The sequence below is a fragment of the Amaranthus tricolor genome, chromosome 14, assembly GCF_026212465.1.
Source record: "Amaranthus tricolor cultivar Red isolate AtriRed21 chromosome 14, ASM2621246v1, whole genome shotgun sequence".
In the NCBI taxonomy this organism is placed as follows: domain Eukaryota; kingdom Viridiplantae; phylum Streptophyta; class Magnoliopsida; order Caryophyllales; family Amaranthaceae; genus Amaranthus; species Amaranthus tricolor.
Genome location: NC_080060.1, coordinates 419615 through 431255, shown reverse-complemented (window position 1 = coordinate 431255; position 11641 = coordinate 419615). Strand labels below are relative to the sequence as shown.

General features: G+C 30.2%; 1 protein-coding gene across 1 annotated transcript; it reads left to right on the top strand.

Moving 5' to 3' along the window:
- Positions 1 to 7142: 7142 nt before the first annotated feature.
- LOC130800165 (uncharacterized) lies at positions 7143 to 10454 on the top strand. The gene is made up of 4 exons (XM_057663553.1): positions 7143 to 7781; positions 8949 to 9067; positions 9706 to 9824; positions 10060 to 10454. The coding sequence occupies exons 1-4, from the start codon at positions 7493 to 7495 to the stop codon at positions 10283 to 10285; spliced, it is 753 nt and encodes a 250-aa protein (XP_057519536.1). The 5' UTR covers positions 7143 to 7492; the 3' UTR covers positions 10286 to 10454.
- Positions 10455 to 11641: the final 1187 nt, after the last annotated feature.

Below are 11641 nucleotides of genomic sequence, written 5' to 3'. Positions count from 1 at the left end.
AATTTTTATTTGATTTGGTGTAATGGACCACAGTCCGACTGTTGAATATTATATCTCAGGTAATCAGTATTGATGGATTAATGACATTGTATCATTCTCCACTAGAATGGAGTTCACCATGTCAATTGCTATTCCAATGTGCTTTTTTTTTTTAGCTTAGCTCATTAATCATTTCTGATTCCATCCTCTCAGTCAATCTCCTTAACAGTCCACTGATAATAAACTCTTTTTTCTCTTTTATTCTATTGAGATAGTTATATCACCCATAATGATAGTTTTTAAAGTAAATGTAATTAATAGTTACAATGTGCTGAAATTTGAAAAAATAACTTATGGATGTACGTGCTTAAATGTGAATCAATTTCACTATATATTAACTAAAACACCTGGTTTTATACTAGATCGTCTTGCCGTGAAAACGATTCATACAAACAGCTTAAAATTGTTTATATTTAAAAAAATTTAAAATTAGCTAAACTTAAACATCAGATAATTGTCGTAATATACTCAAAATATTTTTTTTATATGTTTTAATAAATTAAAATTGGGAAGCCCATATTAGCCGTCTCTCACATAATAAAGAATTTGTCCAAAAATAATTTTAGGTTAAAATTGCAAAAATAACTTATCAAATCTTATTATTTTAAAAATTTTTATTTATTATTTCATAATTAAAATTTACAATATAAAATAAAAAACTTATTTTCAAACATATTTAAAATAACTCCTGTGTATAAAGAATTATCCTTACCTTGATATAAAAAAAATTGCAACTTGGTTGGTTCGTTCCCATTGTTTACAATAATGGGATTTTACATTTGAAAAGAAGTTTTGGCTTAAGTGATGGTGGACCAATGTCAAAGTTGGTGACTAGTGATTGGCCGTTCTTGAGTACATATGGCATGCTTTGATGCTATTTAATGATATAATGGGAGAATATGTGGGATATACAATGTGACATTTTAGATATCAACTTGCTCAATAAACTTTCAATCTCAATATCAAATTATAACATCAAATGTCATATTTTCTTTTTTAAATATTCACATTAAATATATCACTTCTTTATTTAGTAACATTATGTTTAGCTATTTATATAATTATCATTAATTATCATTCTTTTCTTATCCGAACCAACTATTTAAGGAACAGTTGGAGTATGAGCCCTTGACCCATCCAAAAATATTAGAAAAATGACACTTTAATTGTTTCTATAGTTAGAGAACTATAATAGTATATTCAATAGTTAGGAGGTCGTATTAAATGTTTTGCCCTAATCTCTCAAATCATAGAGTCGATCGGCCTTGTCTGTCATTCACCCCTCTCAATGTGGTCTCATATGATCTGTCTCCTTTTTTTAACCATTGATATCAAACTAAATGTGACATTTAATTGGAATAGGGAGAGTAATAGAATAAACAAGAATGTTCATATTTGAATTCAGGACATTCAAAATAAGGAGTTCATATGCTAACAATTATGCTAGTCAGATGATTCAGCCCATGTATAGAGACTGTCTCGTGGTAATTCCGGCTCTCACAAGAATTTATATTCATAATATACCTATAGTGTATGAAGTATAATAAAAATAAATATTCACTTTGATGTATATGTTATAACTTGTTTTTTAGTTCAGCTTAATTCTATACATTATTTTTGTTTTGTCATTTTTAGTTCAATCGCATACATTAATAGTTCGTATCTAAAGTCTCGTAGGTTGTATAAAAATGAAAAGAAAATAAAAAGTGAATATGATTGAGAAAAGGGCAGCCACGCACTTTAGATATTTGCTCAGTGTTCAACCATTTTGAAGATAATTGAATTGAGTCAACTTATGCAAGTAGGCTGATACTTTCAATTGAATATAAAAAAAAAGGTATGGTGAATGGTGATTAGGGATGACAACGTGTTGAATTTGGATCTGACGATTCATAATAGATTGATTGCAAAGCACTATTGTACAATTCTCAGAACAATAGTCAGAGACGAACTCAAAATGCTAATATAATGTGATCTGAATATTATTTTTGTAAGTGTAATAAATTAATTGAGTTATCTTTTTCTATGTTCAATTGATATAGGATTAATAAAACAAAGCAGGTCAATTCAAGCTTAAATATCCATTGTATGTAAAGATTTTCTAATCTACACCTAAAATGTTTTTAAAAAATTGAGGACTTTAAGAAATGACACATTTAGGTAGTGAGACCTTTGATAAGTAATGATCCTACTGGCTACATGGGACTTTATTGAAGATATTTCGTTGCTATGTACTGGTACATGCCTACATGGGTCTTAGATCGAGACATGTTTCCAGCACGATACATACCGAAGATGGATAGGCTGATAGGCTCAGCCCACTGGAGTACTAGACACTATCTGCTGGTAATGAAAACATGGGCTTATACCAACTACACCAATACAAACAAAAGCACAACTATATCATAATTTTAAGCCAATAATACGACATAAACCAAACAAATTAGTACCGAAAGTCATCCCTTATAATAAGTATATTTTATTGAGCCAAAATTGATTTTATATATATATATATATATATATATATATATATATATATATATATATATATATATATATATATATATATATATATATATATATTAGTAACTCATTAAATATGTGCACAAAATACATTATTTATAACTCATATCTAAAGAAATGAGGTTGCAATTAGTAAGACCCTTAGAATGACATATAAATAAAAATAAATGCCCCAATACACGTCATAAGCAAGATAAATAGCAAAGTAAGGCAAGCTAAAACAAATAGCAAAGCTAATAACATAAACCAAAAGAAATAATATACAATAAAGGCGCAACAATAACCATGATAAACACAACTATGGATGATCAAAGACATGAATTTAGTGTCTCCACTTCCAATCAATATGAGGCTATCACCACTCCTAGCAATCATGATTTTCGTATCAATTTATTTGGCTAAAATTTGAGACACTCATACAAAGTAAATAACATTTAAATAACTTTCGGTATAATATTTTAGAATGAGATTAGGAAAAAAATAGCATTAAATATATTGATAAGCCTATTTATATCAACAAGATGTATATTCTTGTTATGTAAGTTCATTAACTTTGCATTTTAAAGTTATGTTTTTTTAAGGTGAGCACAAATAAAAACAAAATACGATAAAATAAGTTGTTTTGATTTGTGAGGTTAGTTTAAAATCCTTTTGGATAATATGGTCGAACCGAACAAAATAGAATGTTAGAATTGACTTAAATTAGTTGTCACTCAACATTAGATAAGCTTAGAATGAAAACGTTACACCTCAAAGGTTTAATGGAGGTCACAATCCCTACCTCCATTATTTTAGGGACCAAGATGGCAATATTATCATGTAAAGATTCATGCATGTCATATTATACTTGTTATCTACCACAATATGTGGATGTTACTTGATGTCACAATGTGCTTTATATCACTCCACTCTTTAAAGTCAATCCAAATGCAAAAAATTTAACCCATCATTCTTGAGAAAGTAAAGAAAAAGTACAATTTCTTTCTATTTGATTATGCCATATGGGCTTAAAGGAGAAAGTGGGCCACCCAAGGGGGCCAAGATATAGTGATTGATATGTTAAACTAATCATCACCTTACATTCTAACAAGCATGCCCATTGCAAAACTTTAACCCAAAATAGTTGCTCTTTGCTAGTATATGGTTTTTTTTGTTCATTTTAACTAAATAATACAATAACAATTTTACAATGTCTTAACATCATAAAAGTGAATTTTGTCTACACAAATTGAGAATGGTTAGATGTGTATACTCTTATAATAAGAAAAAGGAAGTTTTTGATTAATCTTTAGTTATAAACTTCATATGCAATTTTATTTTTTAAGATGTGCTTAGCGTAGCTTTTTAAGTAGCTTTGTAGTATCATATGAAGCAAATATATTTTGAATGATAGGTTTGACAATTAACCACTAAGAATTACGAAATTAACGCTAACAGATACTCATACTCTCAAATCTGAAAACTACTTACATTGTAAACAAATACTCGTACATCTAACATTTGCTCTTACATTATAAGTTGTTTTAAAGCTAGCTTCTTCATTATTATCTAAATTTTTTTTAAAAAAAAGTTTGATATTAAAGGCCCATTTAAATCTATACAGAACCCGTTTTAGCCCATTTTATTTTTGTAAAGAATTACTCGTTTACAATTCGACCCGTTTAAAGCATGTAAGTTCAAGGATCGGATCTGAACCCTTAAAAAACTCACCCATTACACAGCTCTAGTTAAATAGTTCCAACTCAAAATTTATTATTTTATATTCATAGTAGTATAGAGTGTCTGTCATCTTCCCTCATTCAGACTCTATTTATGGACGGGATATTGAATTGATGATGATAATAGTACGAGTTAAAGCATGATTACATTTGATGAAAGATATGGAACTACAGCTGCAGTCAACCAAAACATAAGCTTCTCAACAAGACTCTTAGTGACAATAACATCTAAATTACTTCCTTAATCAATTTGATTTATTCTTCTAAATAGTCTTTTTAACACGTAATTCAATAAAAATTAAGTTAAACTAGAGAATTTATTGGTCCAGAAAAGAATAAGTTTTACAACCCTTATATAAAACCAAACTACAATCGTTTTTCACTTAATTAGTCATCTTACTACTACTTAATTTCTCTTAGGTGACATACTAATATTTTTCTAAGCACAAGATAAGGTCAGAGAAAAGAGGGCTAGAAAAAAAGACAATGAGAATCAAATTTAAATTTTAATTAAAAAGAGTGATATATAATCTAACTGAAACGTGACATGATTTTTTTACTACTTTTTGATATGATTACCTAACATGATATACCCATAATTAATTATCAAATCCTAAACAGACATAGATGTTAATTTAAAATTACACATGTTCCAAACATTGTTCATGACTAATACTCTTAACACTCATTCAAATTCACATATATAGGGATGCAAACGGGCGGGGCGGGCCGGGTATTGGAATTACCATCCCCATCCCCATCTGTTAATGCAATTTCCATCCTCATCCCCATCCCCGCGGCGGGTATAATTTTTTTCTCCGTCCCCACCCCGATGGGTTTGTATCTAAAACCATCCCCGCCCCACCACCCATCTGGATATCCATCCCCGTGTAATACCCATTTTTCCCGCCCCACTACCCGTCAAATCCCCGCTTAATACCCATCTGTGCCACATATTTATATTCAATCATTTTATAAAACTAATAACATTATTACATAAATATCAATAACTAGTTAAAATACCAATCGACTCATCATTAACAACTTTGAACTCTTTTAACCATTTTTATGAAGACAAATGCGAGTCCGGACGAAGAAGATATCGCATTTACAAAACGGGAAAGAAAACGAAAACTAGCAAAAGACTTAAAAATATTTTGAGGCGGGTATCTTGATGCGGGGCGGGGCGGGTATGAGGCAGGGCGGGGCGGGAATGGGGCGGATATCACCTAAAACCCATCCCCATCCCCGCAGTGGGTATGAATTTTATACCCGTACCCGCCCCATGACCCATCAAATTGAAACCCATCCCCTCCTGGATGGGGCGGGGATGGAGCGGGTCTCCTATTAGACCCGCCCCGCCTGCATCCCTACACATATATAGTATGTGGCTAACTCTTCTATTTAATTCATTGTAATTGCTATTGTTTTTCATGCATTGTGTATGGACTCACATGTTTCATGATGGATATTTAATCTCATACTAAAAATATATAAATATTACTAATTTATGTAAAGTTATAGATTATATATGTCTAATATCTCCTAAATTTCAATTGGATGTAATCTTTTCTTATCACAAGTTAAAAATTACATACATGCAATGCTTTCAAATCCTGCTTAGATTAGAGGTTTAAAGGAAATTATTTAATAGCATTAAGGTAATAAAATATTTTTTATTTAATTTTAAAGTACGGGTGCAACTTTTTTTATAATATATAAGGTGTTTGACAATTCCTAGATTTATTGTTAGTTGTTAGCTAATTCTATTTTGACTTGTTTAATCAGTTGATAGCTTTAACTGTATGTATTTATTGTTAAATAAACTGGTCAAGAACCAATTAACAGATAGTGTCAAACCAATTTGAGATTGATGCATATTATGGACCAATCAGCTGGTTCAACCTTTTTCTAATTGCAAGGGTAATTAGGTCACATATACACGATTCTTTGTAAGTGCTGAAACAAATATAAGTGTAATACCCCAGATTTAGCTTGAAAAAACATTGATAGACTACTCATATCAACAAGGTGCATCTTTTTTTCTAGGGAGCCCATTTGCTAAGAACTTCACAGTTAAGCGTGCTTGGTGGGGAGCAATCTTAGGATGGGTGACCTCCTGGGAAGTTTTCCTGGGTGCGCACGAGTGAGGCCAAAGTGCACCGGAAAGACTTGTGTTGGTTTGTGGGGCTAGTCTACAGTCTTCATGAGTAGTCACCGGTGGCCCGTTGGGCCGGGGTGTTACAAATGGTATCAGAGCAACCCTGCGACCGTGGCTGATAGTGTTCAGTGCACCTAGCGGAGGAAAAGATCTTGAAGTTACGGTCCAACGAGGACGTTGTATTCTTAAGTGGGTGTGAGTGTAATACCTCTGATTTAGCTTGAAAAAGCATTGATAGACTACTCATATCAACAAGGCATTTGCTAAGAACTTCACAGTTAAGCGTGCTTGGTGGGGAGCAATCTTAGGATGGGTGACCTCCTGGGAAGTTTTCCTGGGTGCGCACGAGTGAGGCCAAAGTGCACCGGAAAGACTTGTGTTGGTTTGTGGGGCTAGTCTACAGTCTTCATAAGTAGTCACCGGTGGCCCGTTGGGCCGGGGTGTTATAATAAGTCACTTAATAACATAGGCTAATAAATTGTTCTTTATATCAACTCAAAATACAGGTACAAGACACGTGTCCATTGGAGTGTTTGGACGGATTTTAAGTATAATATTTCGAATCGAGTTGATTTCGATTCTTGAGTATATATAAATATCTTAACAATCTAATTTGAATATGTATATATTGGCTATTTCAGGTCATGTCAAATCATACACAATTTTAATTATTCAAATCAATTTTAAATAACTTTAATTACAACTTTCATATGAACTTATCAACAAAATTTGAGCATATGGCCAACTAGAATATAAGAGAATGCATCACATGCCATTTAAAGGAGTTGCTTCTCCAAATTGAAGTCTAACACATGATGTATACATCTAAGAAATATATATGTGGACTCTAAGACATTAAACTTTCACAAACCTTCCTCTACCACGCATGTTCTTCCTCCACTATTGTCATCTTTCTATTTACATCTCCACCATATTATATGCATTACAATCATACCCCTAATAACTCCTATATATAAAAATTGACACATTCCTAGTATATTATTATTATTATATTTTAAATACAATATCAATAATTTAATTTAATATAATTATGGAGAAAGAAACATATGAAAATTATGATGTTGAAACACTAGAATATCAACTATCATTATGTAATAATAGGGAAATTAGTAAAGTTGTTCCTGAAATTATAGAGATTGAAGAAGAAAATGATGAATGTAAAGGAGAAAAAAGAGATGAAGGAAGCAAAGAAATTTATGTTGCAATTGGTAAAGATGATTTGGAAGTTCTAAAATGGGTTATTGCTCATGTTGTTGTGCCTGGTGGTCGTGTTAATCTTATTCATGTCTTTCCTCCCATTTCTTCCATTTCTACTCCTGGTAAGATTGTTCTCTAGTTTTTGATTTTGATAATGAAGATGAAAATGGAGATAATTTGGAACTTTAATTTAATATATCTATTCATAATTGATGTAGTATATAACACATATTGAAACTTCATTTGTAACTAATAAATATAAATTGTTCTTATGTGTGATTGAGATATGCCGTTAATATAGTATCAGAGTTCTACTAAGAAAACAACACCAACTTAAATTTTATCCTCCATTTCTTTCAAATATGAATTAGATGAGAGTTATGCTCTAAAGAAAGAGTGTTTGCTATAAAACTCAAAAGATTCACCCAAAACTTGCAATAATTTAGGTCATATACAAATGAAAAGTGATGCCTAAAACTTACCGTTTTGCATTACAAAATGAAAGTTGACATTTAACCATAGGCTACGGATGATGGACGATAGGGCTTGTGTCTTGTAATTTGACGCTCATTTAGTATGGACGACATTTTTAGAAGAGTGGACAATAAAAACATGTCATGTCCAAAGGCCTTTTTTATATACGGCCCGTTTTGTTAGTGGTATTAAATGGTGATAATGAAAATGATTTATAGTGTAAAATTTCATCAAAAGTTTCATATCATTTCCATGTTATTGAAACTTTGATCACAAAAAAGTTTTTTTGTTTACAAATTTCCATTACCACCTCTTCCATTGGTAATGCATTGGAATGAATTTTATGAAAAAAATGAAATGATTAAGTTGGACAAACATGATTATCAAGATAGCCAATATATTTTTCAATTAAAATTACAATAGTTTTTCATTCTCATTACCACCGTTTATTACTTCCTACCAAAGGGGCCGCAAATGTCAAGTTAAGAAAGAATTTATACTTTTCTTGATCCGTTCAAATTATTTTTATACAATAGACGTGATAAAATATATTATAACGTACTTTTAAGATGGTAATGGTAAATTTAGAAGATAATTAAGCAAAATATACTAAACGTTGTTTTTGTTGACACACATCTTTCTTGATTATGATTGACATCTATTTTTATGAACATTTTTTTTTTAAAATTACCTTTTGATAATTTTGATAATTATTTATTAACCAAGGAGATGGAACATGTCAATTTGTCACCCAATAAAAACAGGAAGTGACTGAAAATGCATCTAACTAGTTGGTGATACGATGCCGTTTTCAGTTGGAAGATTATGGGTTGGTCAATTAAGTCCTGAACAAGCAAAGGTTTATGCAATCGAAGAGCACAATAGGAGAAGGAACCTATTGCACAAATACATTCGACTATGCGTTGAAAATAAGGTACTTTTTCTTTTATTCTTTCCACTTTAATTTTTATCATCAAAATTTGACAAATTTCATTATTAATAGCTTTTTTAGGATACAATGATGCATATTATTATAAAATTAATAATAGTTGCGTGATTTTTTAAGAATTTTAATTTAATAATTTATGTTTATATAAACTTTTAGATTAAACGATAATCATAATTGATTAAACGATGATCATAGACTGCCATGAGATAAGAAGGCAAAAATAGAAAAAATTGTGCAAACAAATTAATTATTTATGTAGGCGGTAAGAATTAATTTACTGTCACAAAGATAAAAGGGATACACATCAACCACTAGGCTAAATGGGCCAAAAATTCTCAATTTTCTTAATGCTATGTTTGGGAACGATGATTTCATTTGGAAATTTAGAATTGGCTCAAATTTATTGTTTGGCAAATTAAAAATTTTCATATTTGAATTTGGATTAAATTCCGCCATTGTTTTTAAAGTAATTATAGTTGAGAATTTGAGAATGACTGCTACATTGTCATTCTCAAATTCTTCGTTTATGATTTTATAATTAAAATTTATAATTTGAAATGAAATACTTATTTCCAAACACTACATAATATAATTTTAATTCAATCATTTGAAATATATTTCAGGTTAATGTGGATACTATACTTATTGAATCAAATGAAACAACAAAATCAATCATGGATCTTATTCCAGTTCTCAACATAACTTCACTTGTTATGGGCACCAAGCATCCATCCTCCTCAAGGTATTCAATTCTATTGCAAATTAGGTTAAGGTTGTAATTTTTGACACGATTATTATTTAAACGAGTTAGATTTGGGTTAAATAAATTTTGACCTGTTTACATATAACCCGTGATTCAAATTCGATCCAATTTAATTTGTTTAACATGCCTAATATTTATCTTATAAATTCAGATTGGTAGTTGGAACAAAGCTTTTTTACTATTTTTTTAATTTGTTATATATATATATATGTAGGAAGTTGATAAAGGGATCAAATAAAGGAACAATGGTTCAGAAAAATGCACCAGAATATTGCAAAGTTATTCTTGTCTATACAGGAAAGAAGTCATTGAATAATGAAGGAAACATATATCACACATCATCTTCCTTCTCAAATGTAAAACAAAACAAAGTTCCTACTAGACCAACTTATGAAGGGAACTACAAGCAATGTACTTGTTTTCCTGTTAAATTTTATTGAGTGTATGATTAGGTATTATCTTGTGTTGTTTTTATCAGAGATATATACTTCGTCCGTTCTGAAATACTTGATACATTATATTTATTGACACTATTTATTGTTCGAGCTTGTTTTATATATTGCGGCTAATGTGTAATTACAAATATAGTTATATAGAATCTTGTTTGAATCGTTTAATTCTTACTGTCTCTTGCCCCTAGCTGTCCCCTTCCGTGAGCTTACTTTGTAAATTTGGTTTACAGTTTGATGTTTTTATAAAACCAAATAAAATCCAATTTAATTTATTTTTTGATTTTTCAGTCCAAATTCAAATCAAATTTAATTATAATCCAAATCATATTAACCTAAGTTAACTCAATTTAGACTTTCTCATCCAATTTAAACTAAATTTCCAACTGAAAATAAAATTTAAATTGTAAATTGAATTACAAAATCAAAATAAGTGAAGTAGTAATTCAAAAACTTTGAATTTTATTAATAGTAAAAGTGATAATTACAAAATAAAACTTAAATTGTAAAGACTTATTTTTTTTATTGTAACTTGTAAGAGCACTTAAGTTTTATTTTAATATCATATCATATATATATACTAAAGTCTCCTTGTTAGCATATTGAGTTGCCCACTATTTGCTCAACTACTCCTAATAATTTAGCCCAATATTTTGATTTTGGAATTTCCAAACCAAATTATAACACGTGCAAACTATACCTTTTTATTTGATTCGAATTAATTTGATTTACGATTTATTATTCGAATAATTTCCACCGTAGTAAGTTCTTTTAAAAAAGACGGTAGCTCTCAAGAGGTCTAGTCCACAAAAATTGATTAATTAAAAATGCTAATTAATTATCTTTTAAACATCATTATGGTTGAGATTTAGGGTATACCGATTAGGGATTTAATATACATCAAGCAGGTATTTGGAGTACATAAAGTAGAAATGTACGGTACCCCAGCAGATATTTCGGGTTGTCAAGTAAGGGTTTAATGTATATCAAGTAGGGGTTTAAGATATACCAAGCAGTATTTGGGGTTGGCAAATAGGTATTTGAGGTATACCAAATAGGTATTTAAGATATATTAAGTATTTATGATACATCCAGTAGGTGTTTGAGATATATCAGGTAAGAATTTTAGATACTAAGCAGGTATTTAGGGTATACCCAACAAGTATTTTTGGTTGTCAAATAGGTGTTTGCGGTATATTAAGTATCTGTTTGAGTATGTAAAGTAGGTATTTGAGATATATCAATTAGTTGTTTGAGGTATGTCAAATAGGTGTTTTGAGGCATATAAAGTAGGTGTTTAAGGTTTACAAAAATTAGACGATTAAAAACACCTACTTAACAACCTCA